Source organism: Protopterus annectens, chromosome 10.part0 (genome assembly GCF_019279795.1).
Source record: "Protopterus annectens isolate FY-2018-M chromosome 10.part0, PAN1.0, whole genome shotgun sequence".
Taxonomy (NCBI): Eukaryota; Metazoa; Chordata; order Ceratodontiformes; family Protopteridae; genus Protopterus; species Protopterus annectens.
Genome location: NC_056744.1, coordinates 899180925 through 899201231, shown reverse-complemented (window position 1 = coordinate 899201231; position 20307 = coordinate 899180925). Strand labels below are relative to the sequence as shown.

At 40.9% G+C, this 20307-nt stretch overlaps 1 protein-coding gene across 1 annotated transcript in view; it reads right to left on the bottom strand.

Annotated features, from left to right (window-relative positions):
* Positions 1 to 20307, bottom strand: part of ABCD3 (ATP binding cassette subfamily D member 3) — a 1370685-nt gene that overhangs the window by 411892 nt on the left and 938486 nt on the right. The window contains exon 13 of the mRNA XM_044085690.1: positions 2549 to 2558. Coding sequence (XP_043941625.1) covers positions 2549 to 2558 — 10 coding nt within the window. The remainder of the gene's footprint in view (positions 1 to 2548; positions 2559 to 20307) is intronic.

Sequence of the window (20307 nt, the reverse complement as noted above, 5' to 3'; positions counted from 1 at the left end):
AGAAATAAAGAGGCTAAACAAATCCTACAAAATAAAGGGGATTCAGAGCTTCCCCTTCGATTAAAAAATAAAGATAATTCTCCCTTAGATTAAAAAATTCAAACAGCTATTTATTCAGCACAATACACCTCCCATAAATACATCACATTTGTGAAATAAGCAGAAACAGCTCTCCTCCAAATTACTTGCCAACATATTAAACATTAAGAAGTCAAAAATATACCAGTTATAAAACAAGATGATCCAGACAGAACTGGATGTTTTTGTTTTAAACTTCATATATGATCTATTCACATAAAAGTAAAACTACTTACTCAAAATTCTGAATGGTGAGACCACTATCGAAATGGATTATCATCGAACACCAGGAACATCACAATTTCACTCTGGGGAAACTAACCACTGGGCCACCATGGTAAACTTTACCCTTTTCTCCACTATAGTGCAAACTCAGAGTTGGTATATTTAGTTAGGAAGGTCGTGGGAGGCAAACCCCCCACAGTGGTAGGCTTGATTTGCTTTGTTTTTTTTTTTTTTTTGTGAACAAGTGGTTAGTTTCCTTGAGTGACACTACAATGGTTCTGGGTGTTTGACAATATTCTGTTTCGATACAGTGGTCTCGCCATTCTGAATTGCAAGTAAGTGGTTTTACAATTATATGAAGTAGATACACACACACACACACACACACACACACACACACACACACACACACACACACACACACACACACAAAACCAATGATTCACATAAAAGAATATAATACTTGGCAGCCTTACAACTTTTCCTCTCTCAGATTACATGTTCATCCCCCTAATGTTAGTCTCCCTAGTAAAGGAACTATAGTACTACTCAGGGCAAATAATTAAAATTTGTGACAGCTTCTCAGCCCAAAATAGCTTACAGAAATAAATGTAGCAACATTTTACATACCCTTTAAATAATTTAATTTGCCCCATTTTTAATCTTTACTTCCATGTGTTTAAGGTGTATGAAACCAGTGTTTTGTCAAAAAGGCTTACATGTATCCCTACCAAAAGAGCTCTGTACATTAATCTTATTGTAGATTTTAAACTATTTGTAAGAAAACTGAACCTCAAATTTGTTCTACAGGAGGTAGGACTTAAGAAGTGACTTTTAGAAAATCGAGCTGCTTTAACCCTCTGCTTAACAGTATGCTAAAATGTATTTACGAAGCCACATGCAAATGACTTTGTTACAATGTTAAAAAGCAAACCTGATACTAAGCTGTTTAATTTAGAGGGAAGAACATAAAGCACTTACTGACTCGGGCAATTACAAACATTTATGATTTATGATAGCCGACAAAGGCTGTAGTATGGTCATAATGGGACAATATAGTTATCAGGCACAGATGTTAAGTGATCAAAGGCTTTACTTAAAAGTTAGCAAAGATGTGATCAGAAATTATTATAAGATGGTTGAGTCAATAACATGTATAAGTATAAAAGCCCTTAGCATTACAGGAATGCAGTTCTCCAATTAGATTCACTTATTCCCTTTAAAACTTGTTTTTCTTGCCAACCCAGTCTAACTTACCTGCTAACCAGTATCCCGGTGCTGTACCTGGCTGATTGTTTATAGCATTCCTACCTCTTCAAGCTGGGCCAACCCACTCTGTTCGCCCTCGCTATGATCGGGCTCACTCCGCTCCCCTACCCTATGCCCATTCCCACCCACCCCACTACAATTACATTTATATGCAAGCTCATCCCACCTACACACCCATCCTCCAATCATACACCTCTTCCACCAAACTCCTCCCACCTATCTCAACAATGACAACACTCACAGCCATATTCCTTACCATCTTACACCATACCCCCTCGTCTTTTCTTGCATCCAATCTAATCACTTCCTACCTCCACACCCTTCCTTTAAGTCCACTCCCCTCCCCTTAGAATAGCCCTCATCCACAACCCAGCAATCCTGATCTCATCTTTACACTTCCTACATTGCCTTTACACACTCTCCATCCAACCACACTTCCTTCTCATCCTACATTACACAGCTATGCCTCTTACATTCAACATATTTCTTTTCACAATTACTACTTCTCTGTCTTACTAAAACTATAATTTCACACAAGCTACCTACCTCCTACTCCATCCCCTTCCACATCATCCCACACTCACACCCTCCCCAGTTACTCTACAATCTGTTCTAGTCTTTATAAAACTGACCTGATTTTACAAAAGAAACTCATCACCTTCTCCCCAAACCACAGCCTTTCTTACAGCCACATCAAGTAATGTTTTCATACTCCAAAAAAGAAGCATCTACCTACCAAATTCCCTGTCCTCAATAATCTAGTCCTGTGTGGTGACACATCCCAACCCTGGCCCTTCTCCTACCTCTCCTAACTCCCCTAGCTCCACAAAATCCCTAAACTTCACTACAATTAATCTCCAAAGCATTAGAAACAAAATTCCCTAACTGCATTCATGGTTAAGTCAACATAAACTGGACTTTACCGCCATCACTGAAACCTGGCTAAAACCATACATCAAAGATTCTGAATTTCTACCACCCAATTACTCTTACCTCAGAACTGACAGACTACATAAAAAAGGTGGAGGCATTGCCTTATTATTCCTAAGCACCTATACAGTAATCCCATATTCTAAACCAATTCCCCTCTTTTCCACTGCAGAGCTACTTGTTACCTTCCTAAAACTTAATGATTGCAAAACCCTTTGCATCAGTCATCTACACCCCCCCCACAGAGGCAATAATATTCCTATTCTTTAAGAAATTCTTGCCTGAGCAACCAACAATATAAACAATTAAACCATCATCCTAGGCAACGTTAATATTAACTGGTTAGATATTTCCAATAATAACCCCTCTAGGGATATTAACCTCCACATTTTTATTCAGCTAATCTCTGACATTACCAGACCCAACAGTAAGAAAAACAAAGGCTTAACCTTGGATTGGATCTTGGTTTCTGACTCAGAAAAAAAATCATCCTCCGGGAAACACTAACAACATTAGTGATCACTCCCCAGCATTCACAATATGCAAGCCCATCTCCATACCAAACATAACACCAATATCGGCTCACCAGAGATCTATCCCGTTTTTTCCCAAATACATTCAATGACATCCTGCATAACACTGACTGGAGCCCACTTAAATTTCTCCCACTCAATGAAGCTATAGAATACTTCAATTCTACACTTCTCAAGGTACTGAAGTCTTGCCCCAATCCACCTAGAGAGGATCAAGGCAAAACATGCTACTTGGCTTACAAAATCCACAAAGCAAGTTATGTCCTCTAGGGACAAAGCCTGGAAAACCTGGCAAAAAAAAAAACAAACAAAACACCTTATAACCTCACACAACATAAACAACTTCGCAATCAGGCCAAACGCTTAGTTATCAAAAACAAAAAAGAATATTTCCAAGAAATCCAAGAACACAGACTAAATCCCCAAAAATTCTGGGGAGCAATCAACTCCCTTCTCCACCCAGAAACTAATAACCTATGCCCAAACCCCGAAAACACACCCTCTGAGCTAGCCTCCCTCTAACACATACCTCAATGACACCATCACTCAACTTCCTACCACCTTCCCACTCAACACTGACCCACCAGGGACACCATTAGTACAGTCCCCTTCAAATCCTCGTCCCCCTTTCACCCATAGCCACCTCCACCATTAAAATCCTCTTCCCCCTTTCACCCATAGCCACCTCCATCATTAAAAATCTTCTTCTCAAACTCAAACCCTGTACCAACGCCCCAGATAATTTACCCACAGAATACTCTCAGCTTCCTCCACTGCATAACCCATCAGCATCCTCAAGAGGTCCATTAAAGAATCTGGAAAAAGGCATTTGTCCTTCCACTTCATAAAGGCGGCAATGACTCTGCCATCTCTAACTTCCGTCCAGTTGCTCGGTCATCTGGTAAAACACCAAATCCTCTACCCCACTCAACATGGCTTTAGGCCTAGACATAGCACCAACACAGTCCTCATTTCCTTTTTGGATACAGTAAACAGGGCTCGAGATGCTGGCGCCTTAGTCTCAGCACTCTTTTGTGATTTATCAAAAGCATTTGACACTATATTCCACTTTCTTCTGCTTACTAAACTCTCCAACCTCAACCTATCTCCCCCCTACCCTACAATGGTTTACTAATTACCTCATTAATAGGCAACAATCTACTATATGGCAACACTACTCTTCCCCTTTCAGAAATACTAATACCTGTTGTCCCCAAGGTTCACTACTGGGTCCCCTCTTATTCAGCATATTTAATAACTTTCATACCACTCTTACCTATAGTACTATCACCCAATAAGCAGATGACTCCACTATCAGCTCTTCTAAATCTGCCACTGCACTACAGCATCTCACCCAAGAAGCTTTTTCTTGCACCAAAATCTGGATGTCCCAGAACCATCTTGCCCTTAACCCCAATAAAAAAAGGAGTTATGTACTCACTATAACGTTCCATGTTTGTAGTCCATCTTGCCCTTCATTCTTACATATGGGTTCGGAGCCGATCCTGGGCTCAGACTCAGCCGATTACAAAGTTCGAAGTCTTAAGTTGGCTCGTGGCAAGGTAAGTATCCCATAATACACTACTAAATCCCCAGATCGTGTGTTGCTGTCTATAATAGTGATATAAATGTATTTCCACAATTAGATCTACTGGATCTATATTAAATCTATTGGCGATTCTATATACTTGCAAGCTAGAAAAAGGAAATTAATACTAAATACGTATGCTAATTGTAACACTAAAGGGATTATATACATTGCAACTTGTAAAGAGTGTGAATCATTTTATATAGGAAAAAGTGAAAGAAAGTTGAGGCAGAGAACATATGAACATTTATATGAGATTGGAACAAAGAACGAGAGGAATGCTTTGTATAAACACACCACCTGCAAGACCTCTAGTTTTCAATTTTTTATTTTGGAGGTGGTTACAATGAGTCCTAGGGGTGGTATGTGGGAAACACTGGTTGAGTACAAGGAGTTATACTGGCAACTAGTGTTAGACTCCAGTAAATCCCCAGGTCTCAATGAAATGGTATCTTTAGCACCAGTGCTCAAAATGAGATCTGCTAAACTTTAACAAGTAATATTTTTTTACGAGTTGAAGTAGAGAAAGAACTAGTTTAATATTGAGACAAAAAATGTGTTACTTCTTTTTATTTTCATGTGTTTACAGACTGATTATTCATATACACTGGGTATCATTTATAAAGCATTTTACATGTTGTGTTCAGTTTCACCATTAGATGGAGACATACTGTTTAATGTGCTAAAATAGGTTCTAAATATTTTTACTATTTTAAATATGTCATTATTAATCATATGATAGGATTTTGAAAGATTTATAAGTTGGACGAATGTATTAAATATATTTATCTTATATTATATATCTATTTAAGTGGAGGAGGTTTTAAACATTTTGAATATTTATGACTATATGGTTTATTGTGCATTTAATTGATTTTAATCAATTTTGTTGCTCTTCGAAGCTGATTGGTGTTCCTTAATTGATTTTTAACAAGGGAGGGTATGAATACAGAAATGTTGTGGTGGCTTTTCATTTACTGATGAAGTTGAAGACGAAAACGTGGTATTTTTTTAAAAGCGTTAGTGTGGATACAATAAATTGTTCGTGCTTACAACTTGGTTTGTGGTGCTTAATTTTGTTCAATAAAAAAAAAAGTTATGTACTCACCATAACGTTCCATGTTTGTAGTCCATCTCGCCCTTCATTCTTACATATGGGTTCGGAGCCGATCTTGGGCTCCGACTCAGCCAATTACAAAGTTCGAAGTCTTAAGTTGGCTCGTGGCAAGGTAAGTATCCCATAATGCACTACTAAATCCCCAGATCTTCCAAAAGTCACAAAAGACTGAACACTGCTGGAGTCAAACACCTTCTGTTTATTTAAAACACCAAACACATAAAAGATGAGCGTTTTCGGGCCTCTGCCCTTCATCAGATAAAGCTTCTCACATAGTCCAAACAATTTAAAATACATGTTAACCAATGAAATTCAGTTAAAAATCATCAATGAAAAACCCGCCTATTTTTAAGGGCGGGTTTCATGGGAATGACTTCATTGAGCCCAGGACTCCTATGTGCCATAAGTTCAACAATCCATTTTGATTCAGCTAGTTCAGTCAGCTGTTTAATGTCACCCCCTCTTTTAATCTCACATTCACTATCACTCTGAATTTAAAACCATGTAAAGGATGGGCTTCCAGGTGTCTAAATAGTGCATTGTGCGTATCCCCATTCCTAATAGAAGAGAGGTGCTGTAGGATCCTGACCTTAAACATACAGTTAGTCTTGCCTACATAAAAACTGGTGCAGGAATGACACTCTGCCAAATAAACCACATTAGTGGTTCTGCAGGTGGCTCTCCCTTTCAGATTGAATGTCCTTCCTGTGACCGGATGTATAAAGACACTACTTTTGTCTATATGGTTGCAGGCTTTGCAGGACCCACAAGAGAAAGTACCCTGTTTGTTTGTGGGTAAACCAGCATTATTGGTCGATCTGGTATCATTGCACAACAGTTCCTTCAAATTTCTATTCCTTTTATAACTAAAACTAGGTTTATCACCAATGATGTTTTTCAAACACATATCACTAGTCAAGATGTTCCAATTCCCTTGAATGAGTTTACATATATCACCAACATTGCTGCCATAAGTCAACATTAGCCTAAAATCTTTATTAACCATTCTTTTGTATCCACCATCTGTGTGGGTCAATGTGTTCCCTAGCCATGGTTTATACCTATCCTTCCTGTGCCTTTTGCTAACATCCAACTTTTTATTAACCACCTGTCTATTGTAACCCCTGGTGTAAAAACATTCCTTCAGTGTCAACCTCTTGTTCAAACGTGTCATCTTCCTTGCTTATTCTGGAAATCCTGGCTACTTGCCCCTGCACTATGTTGGAAAAAATGTGTCTTGTTTGTTGCTGTCTAATAGTGATATAAATTTATTTCCACAAGGAAAAACAATAGATGAAAGGTATCCAACTAAGGAAGATAGACATTATCTTGACGCCAGATCCTCCAAGGATACATGGACGGGGGGGGGGGTTCGTAAGAAGAGAGAGATGGGCTACAAACATGGAATGTTACGGTGAGTACATAACTTTTTTATGTTCTGTAGTCCTATCTCACCTTCATTCGTACATACGGGACAGTGTCCCTAGCACATTTTTCTCAGGTGGCTCATGGGAATATACTCCTAAGACCCGTAGAACCAAAGGAGGCTCTACCCCTGGAGGCCAAGTCCAACTCGTAAGGAGTAATAAAGGTATGAGGGGTAGCCCAAGTTGCTGCTGCACTTACACTGTCCACTGGAATTCTGTCTTGAAAAGTGGAAGATGTGGATATAGATCTGATGGAATGAGCTTGAACTTCAAATGGGAGTTCTTCGTCATTAAAAGGATAAATAAAAGATATGCAATTTGAAATCCAGTTTGATAATGTTATCTTGGAGATTGGCATTCCTTTTCTCGTCTCCAAAAAATAAATAAATAATTGGTCTGATTTCCTAAACTCTTTGGTACTATGAAGATAGAACCTTAACTGTCAGTGTACATCAAGTTGATGAAACTTATAGTCCGCTTTATTTGTATGATTTGGAAAAAATACTGGCAGTTCAATAGTTTGATTAATATTTGATTGTGAACAAATCTTGGGGACGAAGGGTTAGTCCGAAGGGAAACTCTGTCTCTATGGAATATCAAGTAAGGAGGTTTGACAGACTGCTTGCAGCTCTGACACTCTTCTGGCGGATGTAATGGCTACCAGAAAAATGGTTATCCATGAAAGGAACTTTAACATGTATGTGAAGGTTCAAAAGGTGGTGAGGTAAGTCTTGAAAGAACAAAATTTAAATCCCAGGGAGATATAGGTTCTTGAAAAGGAGGTCTTAGTAAGGTAGTGCCTTTTAAAAATGATTTACACAATCTGTGAGCCATAAGATTAGGTTCATGTTGCCCCAAATGAAAATTGGAGATAGCTGCTAATTGAACTTTGACTGTAGCAGCAGCTGATCCCTGATGAAAAAGTTTGGTTAGAAATTCTAATACTAAGGGAATGGAGGCTGTGTATTGATCTATGTTCCTAGCTTGTATCCAAAGGGAAAATCTTTTCCATTTGCTAGCATACAATTTTCTTGTAGAAGGTTTATGAGATGTCAGGATATGTGTAACCGCAGGGGAGAAATCATGAAGCCTGGCTAGGGATGGAAGCGCAGCAGCCACACTGTCAAGTTGAGGGTGTGGAGACAGGGATGGAATGTGCCTGACATATGTGTCAAAAGGTCTGGTACTGGGTCCAGAGTCCATCGATCGTCCACAAGGTGAGGACTGAGGAAGGGGAACCAAATCTGACGAGGCCAGTAATGAGTGATGAGAATCATTCTGCTTCCCTAAGTCTCTGCTTTCTGGATAACTTTCGATATTAGCAGAAAGGGAGGAAAAGCATAAAAAAGCCCCGAGGGCCAATTATGGACAAGTGCGTCTCTCTGTGTCTCGCCCGGGGGGGTTGGGGGGGATAACTGCTGCATTTGGTGTTCATTGGGGTGGCAAACGGATCACAGCAAAACTGTCCCTATTTGCGGAAAATCTGTTCTGCGACTTTCTGATTCAGAGACCACTCATTGCCCTGCTGAGCTTGTCAGCTATCACACTGGTTCTCCGCAGGATACGTGTTGCAACTACAAAGCGTTGGGAAGATATCACCCACTGCCACACATGTAGAGCTTCTCGACAAAGGGGGTAGGATCTGGTTTCCCCTTGTTTGTTTATATACCATACCAGTGAAATTTTGTCTAATTGGATTGCTATTAGGAAGAAAGTCGTGACATGCTTGCAATGCTAGTAGCAATGCTCTCATCTCTAGAACAATGATATGCAAGTGAGCCTCATGTTCTTGCCATGTGCCTTGGACTGTCCTCCCTAGATAATGCCCCCCCCCCCCATCTAGGAGGCATCCGTGGTCACAGTAACAATGGGTTTGGCAAGGAATGAATGGTCTCCCTATTGCTAGTTTGGATCCACCAACAAAGGTCACTTTTGCAAGATTCCATTATTAAAATGGAATGAGACAGCGGCAGTTGCTGAAGAGACCACTGAGAAAAAAGTAGCCACTGTAGAATTCTCATATGTAGTCTGGCTAACAGAACTAGTGTCATAGTAGAGACCATGGTTCCCAGTAGCTTGAGCACTGTCTTCACTTTGATGTTGTGATGGGGAAGCAGGCTGTATATTCGTCGTCTTAGATTTTGCACTCTGTCTGAAGGAAGGCGAGCCATCATTGCAACTGTGTATTTCTGCGCCTATAAAAGTCACATATTGATAGGGTGACAAGACAGACTTTTCCCAGTTTATAGTGATACCTAGCCAAGCACAGACTTGGATGGTTAAATCCCTGCCTTGCAGAAGTAGATGCCTGGTGGTGGCAGTCAGGAGCTAGTCTTCCAGGTACGGAAACACTTGGAATCCAAAATGTCTCAAGTGAACCGTTACCATGCATGCATTTGTTGAACACCCTGGGGTTGTGGTGAGACCAAAGGGCAGAGCACGAAATTGGTAATGACTGGCTCCCAGCTGGAAGCGTAAATGACTCCTTGATGCTCCGTCCATTTTTATATGGTAGTAAGTATGTTGGAGGTCTATGAAACTCATCTAATTGTCTTTCCCTAACAGAGGGAGTATAGAAAGAGAGATGTTACAATTCGGAACTTGGACTTCTTCACTGATTTGTTTAACTTGCTGAGATCCAAGATGGGCCTCCAGTCCCCTGTTCATTTTGGCACTAAAAAGTATCTAGAGTAAGTTCCAAATCCTATCTGGTCTGCGGGGATGGTTTGGATGACTCTTTTTGAGCAACCTTTGGACTTCTATAGTTGCTTGATCCCTGTGATTGGGTGGAACATCTAGGATTTTCTTGGTTAGATGAGGTGGAAAAGAGAAGGGTATGGAGTATCCTCTGGAAATTATCCTTTGTACCCACTTATCTTGTGTGGTGTCATGCCAGGCTTCTGGGTACAAAGATAAGCGACTCCCGACTGGCCCCAGAGAAGCACAGCTGGGCCTCACTTCAGGAGTGCTGATAGGGACATCCAAGAAAATAATCGCGGTCACCCTGGTTTTGGGGACCCCCCCCCCGGCCTCTAGGGTGACGTTTACCACTATTTCCTCCTCCTCTGCCTCTGGAGAAGGAATCACCTTGTGCATCTGGGAAAAATCTCTGAGATTTCTTGAACGACATTTCTCCCACTTTCTGACCTTTAGGGTATGGTCTAGAAGAAACGGAAAAACGTACTCCCATGGCAGAGAGAGTCTTCCCTTCCTGCTCGCATCTGGTGAGTGTGTCTTTTACCTTTGGTCCAAACAGAGAGGAATCGTCAAAGGGGGCATTGGTAAATGTAGATTTGAAGGGCTCTGCAAAGTTACACAAGCGCATCCAGGAGTGTCTCCTAAGAGGAACTCCTAAACCCGCTGCCCTGCTCGCTCCATCTGCTACGCAAGATATCAGCCTCACGGAGGAGTTAACAATAGAGTTTAAGGTGGGCAACTGAGCAGTAACCTTCTCATGGACTCCTTCAGTTAAAGTACCTTGGAGAGCATCTCTCAGCTCTTTTAAGAGATCTCTTTGAAGCCTAGTAAAATGGGTGAGGTAATTCAGCGATGTGAGTGTAAACGCCGCTGAAGAAAAAAATATGCTTCCATTATCTGACCATCGTTCGAGACTCTTTGTTCGGTGGGTGGACAGATGAGGATGTTTTTGCTAGTTTCTTCTTTGTGGCTGCTGCCACCACCATAGCATCTACAGGCACACCTTTGGTTAGAAACTCTTTTTTCTTAGGAGCTGAAAGGAATTTGTTCAGCCTTCTAGGGACTGGTTCCACGGTGTCAGGAGTTTCCCACACCTTTCGACTCACCAAATCTAACAGCTCATCGAAAGGTGGAGACACCCAATAGGCTGAAGGGTGAGACTCGAAAGCCTTCAGGTACACAGACTCATCAGGAGTGACGGTGAGCCAGATGCCTCTCTGTTTCGGGATCTCTAGGATATCTATGAAGGAGATATCATCAGGGGACGACCTAGGGGACCCTTCTGACGCCTCGAGGTCAGTGGTGATGGACTCATCAAGGGAGTCTACATACTTCCTCTTGCAAGTTTTCTTCCGAGGAGGCTCCTTAGAAGGGTATTCTGGGGAGGTCTCTGAAGAATGGGGGCCACCCAAGGGTGGCTCCTGAGGCTGTGGGTCTCTGCTGTCATGAGAGAGAGAGATGATGCTGAGATAGAGGTCGGAGCTTGAGGGGGAAGAACATCGGTATCCTTGTGTAGAGCTGAAGATCTAGACAGCATGCTCATCATCTTGAAGGCAGATCTCTCCAGCTCTGAGGACACCACCGGTTCTGAAGAAGTAGTAGTAGTCCCTAGCTCCAGAGCGATTGGCTCTGAGACAGATGTAGGATCCGAGCCAACGCACTGAGAGGTAGGCTCGGAACTGAAGTAGTTTGGGGCCGACTGGTGGGCTTCGGCTCCTAGACACCAGGGATGGCACCAAAGGTGTCAGAGCAGGACTCGGCTCTGAAAAAGCAACTGGGGTGCTGGAACCGATGGCTCCACAACAAACGGCACAAACAGATCTGGCTCCAAAAGACTGGCATGGCTCTGAGGAGGAACAGAAGCAGGTAATACGGCCTGAGACAGCTCCGGAACCGATTGGGTTGGAGCCAACAACAAATTTGCTAGTGCCAACTTCAAAAGTCTACATACCACCCTCTCGACATCATCAGAAAGACAAGGTAAGGGATCCAGATCTCTGCAAAATTGGAGATCTAAGTGTTGGGGATACCGGTAGTAAGTCTTTTGACCGGCTCCGAGGTATTGGATTTAGCTATAGGCTCCAAAAAACTTGGGGCTGAAACTGGAAGGTCTATATCAATAGCCTCAACTGGCTTCAAAGGCAGAGAAGCCAAAGGGGTAGAAGGTTTGTCAACTTTGGCAACTTTCTCTGGAGGTCCTGATTTGTCAGTTGGTGTTGAATGTCTTTTCACCGACTTAACCTTCTCTTTTTTTGAAGAGGGAGACCTGGAGTTAGAAGAGGAAGAACTAGCTAAATCCTCTTCAAAGGAAGGTTTAAGGAGACCTTTCAAAATTGGTTTGTTCTTCCTTTCCTGGAGAACCCGGGAACTAAAAGAATTGCAAAAAGTACATGTCTCCTGTAGATGTATGGCTCCCAAACAAACACAAATAATATGCCCATCAGTTTGGGACATTTTTTGTGAACATTTTAGGCATTTCTTAAAACCCGAAGGTTTATGGTCTTTAGTTTCCTTAGACATAACTACCATAACAACAAGACTATAATCGTAGACAGACAATAGGAAGAGATACAAGGTCCTCTATCTTAAACAGGTCTAGCCCCAACAGAGGGGTAGGCGAGATTGAGAAGAAAAAATCAATAGAAAAGGCAAAAGTAGGTCCTCTAACTAAAAAAATGGACTTATGCCTGTGAAAGACAAACAATAACTAGCACAATAGAAATGAAGGGATACCAACTAAGGAAGGCTTGCAGAAGCGACAGCCAACAATTAGCAACAATAATTAGCAGTAAAACTTCAGAAACACACTAACTACTCGCAAGTTAACAACAGTAAGCTATTAGTAATAAACTAACTTTACAGTAAAAAAGAACACTATAAATATTGGAAGAAAAAGATATTCCAACTGAGCCACGGCCAAGAAAGAGAACACTTCTGAACTCGTAGAGCAGCAAACGAGATCTGGGTATTATTATTAGTGCATTATGGGATACCTACATTGCCACGAGCCAACTTGGAGACTTCGAGCTTTGTAATCGGCCGAGTTGGAGCAGAGGATCAGCTCTAAACCCATACGTAAGAATGAAAGTGAGATAGGACTACAGAACTTCAAAACTTTTAATATTTATCCCCACAAAATCCAACCCTCGTGAAAAGTCAATATTCTCCATTCGCTCCCAAACCAACACTACTTAAGTTGTCCCGAGTACCAAACTGCTAGGTGTCATCACTGATGACAAATTAACTTTCGACCTTCACATCTACATCATCATCAAAAAAAAAAAACACATCAAAAACTAGGTGCACTGTATAGGTTCATAGGTAGGTAACTAGGCTATTGGCCCTAGAGCCTATATAAGCCTAGCCAAATGGTACCCTGGCTTTTGCCACCCAAGAAAATTATTTTCCTGTGCCTCTGTCAAGCAGAGCCACAGAAGTGATCCCCGGGGTGAATTTCCTATCTCCCATCCAATCAACAAGATTTTTCTTGAAGAGTGCTAATGTGGAGCTTTGTTTGCTATAGACAGGTAGCTTGTTTCAGAGTATGGGAAGTTTCTGGGACAGGAATCTATCCATCCCTCCAGCATGTTCTGCTTATTGTGGTGACAAGGTTTAGGTCCCTAGAGCATGTAGCTCAGAGGGATTGGGATTTCTTTAAGTGGAGCATGTGCAACAGCTCTGGGTGTGACATAGCTTTGTATGTTAGGCAGAGATCGCCTCTGAGTAGGCGATATGCGACAGAGTAAAGTTGGAGTTTTTTGAGACTGCCTGCATAGGGCATCTGTTTGAGGCCGGTAATCATCTTTGTGAGGTATTTCTGTGGCTTTTCCAGTTGTTGTAGATGTCTTGTGAGGTACATACCAAAAGGGGCGTTGTACTCTATAATGGGTCTAATGAGTGATTTGTAGAGGGAAACAATTACCTCTTTTTTTCCTGGATAAGAAACCCTTTGTGATTATGTGTGCCACGTAGAAGGATTTCCTGATTACTGTGGCGATGTGATTATCAAAGGAGAGACTACTGTCCACCCGTGTCTCAAGGTCTCTTATCACACTTACGGTGTTAGACTACCGCCTATGTGGTAGTTCATGGGTACAGAGTTTTTACCAAAAGGGATGACAATGCACTTTTTGGCACTGAGCTTGAGGCCATGGCTTTGACACCAGGCATCTCAGTGAGGCCCTTTTGTAGGATGTCCACATCGTTAGGAGTTTTGATTATGACTTCTAGTTTGCAGTCATCTGCGAACTTTGTTAGCCAAAGACCTTCTGTGTTAGCCTGTACTTCAGTGAAGTAGATACCAAACAGGAGAGGACCTAGGAGTGAACCCTGTGGTACTCCACTTGTCACTGGTCTGAAGTTGGATTTAGAGTCTGCTACTTTCACAGTGTGGGTTCGGTCAGTGAGCCAGTTGGCAACCCATCTTGTGACATAGGGATTTATACCTAGTTTAGTGAGATTATCTATAATTCCAGAGTTGGGGATGGTGTCGAAAGCCTTGGTAAGATCTAGATAGGCTGTGTAAATCACCTTACCTTCAGCTACAGCTTTGGTGACCACTTAAGAAGATTATCAGGTTTAGGAGACATGATCTGCCATTTACAAACCCAAACTGGGTAGGGTCCAGAATTTGGAGATTACCAATGTTACTGTTAATAAGTTCCATAGCCTTGCAGACCAGGCTCGTCAGACTAATGGGGCGGTAGTTCTCGAGGTCTGTGGTGGGTCCCCCTTTTGTGGAGTGGGATAACCGTTGCTGTGCGCCATTCAGTGGTCACAAATCCTGAGGTGAGGCTATGACTGAACATGGTACTTAGGTGGGGTGCCAGTTCGTTCTGTAGTTCATATAGAACGCAGCCTGGGATGTAGTCGGGTCCCATGGATGCTGTGTTCTTGGCTTTGGAGAGTGTGTTTTTTACCTGTGCAGCCGTGATTAGAGGAACTTTACATTCTTCCGGTATAGAGATGGGCCCTTTAGGGGATGAGAGAGGGGTAAAGTTAGCACTGAACCTATCTGCCAGGATGTTGGCAATATCAGTTGGTTCTGTATATTTAGTGCCATTGTGTTGTAACTCGGAGCAGATCTGAGTGTTGCCATTGAGATTCTTGACATAGCTATAGAATGCTTTGTGGTTGTTTTTAGAATCAGTTGTGATTTTTTTTTTCATAACTAGCTTTGGAGGATTTTGTGAGGGATCGCAGCTTCTTACTGAGGCTGACCATGGAGTTCCTCCAATCATGGGATTTTACTCTTTTTTTGCATCTTTCAGCATCTTGGTTCTGTAAGGGATTGCACGATCCATGCATTTGTGTAAGTGCTTATAAGTGCAGTTGTTTAGGATTCAGCAGTGGTACCTCTATTGTCCGTCAGCATGAGTGTCGTGAAGTTTGCCACTTCTGTCTTAAGCGTGAAGTTGGTTTGGAGAAAATTTTTACGGTGGTTTCCCTAAATGGGGGTTGGGGTGGGATGTGGATGTCTAGGGTGATTTGCTTGTGGTTGGATCTGACCAACGAGGAATTGACCTCTGGTGTGGAACACCGGTTGCCCATGTTGGTAATGACCAGGTCTAGGAGATTGCTGCCCCTGGTGGGGGTGTGGATAAGTTGATCCAAGGTATTGGAATTTATGAATTCCAGAAAACGTTGAGCACAAGAGTTGGTACGAGTAGTTTTCCCAGTTAATGATGAGGTAGTTGATGGCGCCCATTATTAGGGTGTTAGGTTGTACCCTAATATTTTCCAGTGTATCAAGAAATGAGGAGTGGGAATCCTGGGGCATGGTGGGGGATCTGTAGCAAGCTACAATTTGGATTGCGGTCTTGCCCAGAGTTAGTTGCACTTGGATAATCCCGGATGCATTATACTGAGCAATGAGCCTGGAGGTGTGGATATCTTTAATGAATATGGACACGCCTCCGCCTTTAGTGCTTTGGTCCAGGCTTTGGTCCAGATTAGGTGGCTGAAAGGTGTGGTATGAATTATAGCCTGGTAATGCAGGGGTGCTCTCTGGATCCTTGAACCAGGTCTCTGTCACTGCACAGATGTCGATGTTCTCCATTTTAAGGAGTGCCTCGAGTGAGTGCATTTTGAGGTTTAGACTTCTAGCATTAAGTAGCATTACCCTCAGACTTTGCTTGCTTGTACCTGTTACGATGGTGAATTTGTCATTTTAATCTTGCCTAAAAAAAGGCACTATAGGGGTGGCAAGAGGCTTAGCCAGTACCCTGAATCCCAAGGGCAATAGGTGCAGGCCACCTATGGCAAAGCATCGTGGTTTGTCGATCATGTCATCCCAGGCAGACAGATACTGGGATCCCCTTAGAATGACACCAGAAGCTTAGCCAATTGTTGATGTCAATCATTTTGTCCCTGTACTGTGGTATTCTGGGTGATGGCAGGATGCTACTCAGGCTATGGTCATACCTGCCTGGGCTACAAGATCGGACAGCTCCTCCATGTCTCTTTTCATGTAGTCCAGGGAGGTATGTCTCATGTCATTCACACCAACATGGACAATGACAGTCATATTTGTACTTGTGGAGTGACCTGACTGCATGCGTTATGTAGCGGATCCTGGCACCTGACAGGCAGCTGACAGTAACTTTCTCCTTTAGCCTGGTGAGTGGAACATCAGTGTGCCTGACTACAGAGTCACCTGTGACTAGTGTGTTGGGTACGTTGTTATGCCTTATGGCCTGTGGTTGAGTGGCACGAGTTTGTGGGCTATGTGTCATTTAGGTTGTGTTGGGGGGTGGAGGTTGCTTGCGTTTCTGCTTTGGAGGTCCCTGTTGCTTTGGTAGATTTTTTTGAGAGCCTCCGCTAATGTAGGTGTGTGTATAGACAACTATTTTCTTAGCCTTTCTGCAAAAAAAGCCCTGGCCTCATCCTTCCTGCTTCCTACTCTGCTATACAGTGCTCCCCATCCTGACCAATCTACAGTCCTCCTTGAGAAGAAAACTAGACTCTTGCAACAACAAAGTTGCCAAATCTGCTACTAATGCAAAATTTTCTACCCATCACAGTTCCTCTCTGCTTCAACTAAATTGGCTATGAACTCCCCAACTATTTCTTTTTTCTACAATTAACTACAGCCTACAACCTTATCTACCATGGAGAAACCTTCCCTCTCCATCATACCGACCATGTACCATCCTAACTGACACCTCAGGTCATAAAACAAAATGTTACTGTCTATCCAGAAACCCAGGTTCTCAGCCAGCCAAATGTTGTATTCCTATTCTGTCTAAGTCATGGAACAATCTCCCTCCTTCAATCAGGACCATCTATAATCATGCCTCCTTTAAAAAATCCCTTAAACTATATCTATCCTCTCACTGGTTATGCTCCTGCACCTAAATAAACAACCTCAACACCTGACTCATCTTCCCTGTGCTTCACCTTTAACTATTCAATTACTATCATTTCCTTTCCCTTTTCTCTGCCTATTACTTTCTGTCACATTAGCTTTACTTTTTTCCCCGTCCTTAGCCCTCTACTGTTGTACTGAATTTAACTACCCTCCGCCATGATCCTTGCAGATACATTTTACACTGGGTTTGAATGTGCGCCAGTTAAGTCTATTTTACCATAATTGTAATATCACTGCTTAATATTCTTGTGTATTAATATTTTATGTGCATTAATTGTATGTAATTATTGTGGAGCTTTTCTCCCCAGGCCTCCACTGAAAATGGATTCATTCTAGGCCCAGTGGACTTTCCCGGTTAACAAACAAAATAAAATAAAATAAATAATTTAACCAAGGTATTAGCTCCTTTTGGGTTTATGAATTTTTGGTAGTTGAACAGCCAGAACTGGGGAAAATATTCGGGATACCAAATATTCACAGACATTCTAGCTGTCCACATTTTAGACCTATAGTGTCTTCCCACGAGATAAAACCTCTACCGTCTCCCATTATTTGGGAAGCTTATTAAACCCTACGGTGCAGAAGAGCATATTTCACATCAAGGATTCTTGGTCCTGTTTAAAAGTTTCAGCTTACTAGTGAAAATGATTTACTATGTACTGTTGATATTGTTTCTCTTTATACAAATACTGATCACAAGAATGGCTTTCAGTTTATTTAAATGCATATTATTAAATTGCATATGACCTAAGTTCCATCATGTAGTCAACATTACTATTTAAACTATCTGTACCCTGATGGAGATAACAGTCATCAACAATTTTTTTTTTCTATTTGAAAAAGCTATTTATCAACAAGTTACTGGAGTTGTGATGGGGGCTAAAGTAGCCCCTGCATTTGCTAACATGGTGCTTTGTTGGTGGCAGAGTAACACTAGTTAATTTACCCCTTTTTAAATATGTCAAGCTATAGGAAACATACACAGACTATCTGTTTTTTATGTGGAGTGAGAGGTACTGTAAATTATTAATAGTGTTACCTGGTTAACTTTTATGTTAAGTGAACTTGAGAAGAAGGTGCATTTTTTAAAGTCGAAAGAAGATTAAAATTTTCCTCTTGAAAAGCGGTTTGCTAGTACTATTTATAGAAAGAAAACATTTTGCAATAATTATTTGCATTTTAAAAGCCACCACCTGATGTTTATGAAGCTTAACATTTTCTGGGGCCAGGCTATTAGTCAGTCATATTACTAGCAATTACTTTTTTAAAAAGAAATTTCCTTATGGACTGACATGTTTATTGCTAGAGGGTACCCAGTAACTGATCTTAAGTTAATGGCCAAGAAATAATTCAGAGACGGTGGATTACTTTTCCACCTATCATAGTTGCAGGGTAACAATACAAGCTAATGATAGAAATACAAGTAATAAATCAGTGCTGAGTGATAGAACCTGTGCCTTTCCAGTTTCTATGAACACTGACATGCCATTAAAATAATTATAACTAATTGGAAAACTATTATGGGAAATTTTGAGTTGGCCAAGGTGATTGGAGATGTACCACAGTTTACTGTAAAAGGGGGGTTAATTTAAAGCAATTTTCTAAAAGGAATGCAGGCTTTAAAATTAAAAAGTTTAGAAATAGCTTGGAGACGTTTGCTTGCATGGATTGTAGACAATGTAGGTATATTCCCAGTCTATGCTGTTTATTTAATAATTGTCCTCAGTTTTATGTAGGAAAGCGTTTATGACCATTAAGGTTTCATATATGAGAACACATAAAGGATATTTAAGATCATGGCTTCACTAATGATTTTGCAAAGCATTCCCTTGAATGCTCTGGTTTTTGTAAATTTCATTCTTTTGCACTTGAGCAGATAGATTTGTATTTTATTAATATTTGCAATAATGTGTTAGAGCTCTGGGAACGTAAAAGGCAAATATTGTTAAGAGTCGATGGTTAATGTTAAATGTTCACTGAAAATTAGAATGGTTTAAACTTATTTTTGTAAAAGTTAAAATTGAACATTCTAGAGTCTTTTTTTAGATAATGAATACTAGTGTTTATCATTTTGTATCACTTTAACTTCTCTCTTTAATGATGTTTTAATTAACTTAGTTTTTCTATTATGTTTATTGATCAGTACTGAAGTGACATGTTGTTAGTGGGATTTTTAAAACCTTTAGTTTGATGTATGTGTTATTTCTGATGAAGTTCCAGTAGTAATAAAAAGGAACAAAAGCACTCATATAGATTCAAATGTGTTTTTGTCTTTTGCCGTAATATTGCTTTAGAGTTTCTAGTGTCTTCCTCTGAGAATATCAGCAAAGTTGTGTTTGAAGTTTGCCTCGTTTCCTTGTTTGGAGGTTTTCTGTTTTTTGTGTGTGTGTGTGTGTGTGTGTGTGTGTGTGTGTGTGTGTGTGTGTGTGTGTGTGTGTGTGTGTGTGTGTGACAAAAACAATGATCACATAAAAGAGTATAATGCTTGGCAACCTTGCAACTTTCCTTTCTCCAAGATTACATGTTCGGCCCCCTAGCAAAGGAAATATAGTAGTAGTACTCAGGACAATGTGATAAATTATAATCTGTGATGGCTCTTAGCCCAAAACAGTTTATAGAAATAGATGTAGCAAAATTTTAAATACCTTTTAATTACCGTCCTAACTCAACTCTTTAGAGAAATTAAAGATAACTGATGTAAGGGCTTGTACATGAATCAATTCACAACAATATTTTTTTATTCTGAAACCCAGCTTAGATCACTCTGATATTAAAAAGTATTGCCCCATCTCCTGATAAATACTGACGTGAAAATATTCACCCTTTACTCTGGCCAATTGCATAAAAATATACATGCTTGTTTGTTATATCACAAAAATAAATCCAGGAAAATGGCAAAACCAGGTGTTCCAAGAAAAAACAAAACTAAGAACAAGTACAACAGAACACCAAAACTCACACAAACCGAGACACAAAGTAGCTTTTAATTTGAGTACTTTTATCCCAAGGCTAAGGACTTTTTCAGAAATACATCACAGGAAACAGACATAAGAAGTGTAGTTAAAACAGGATGG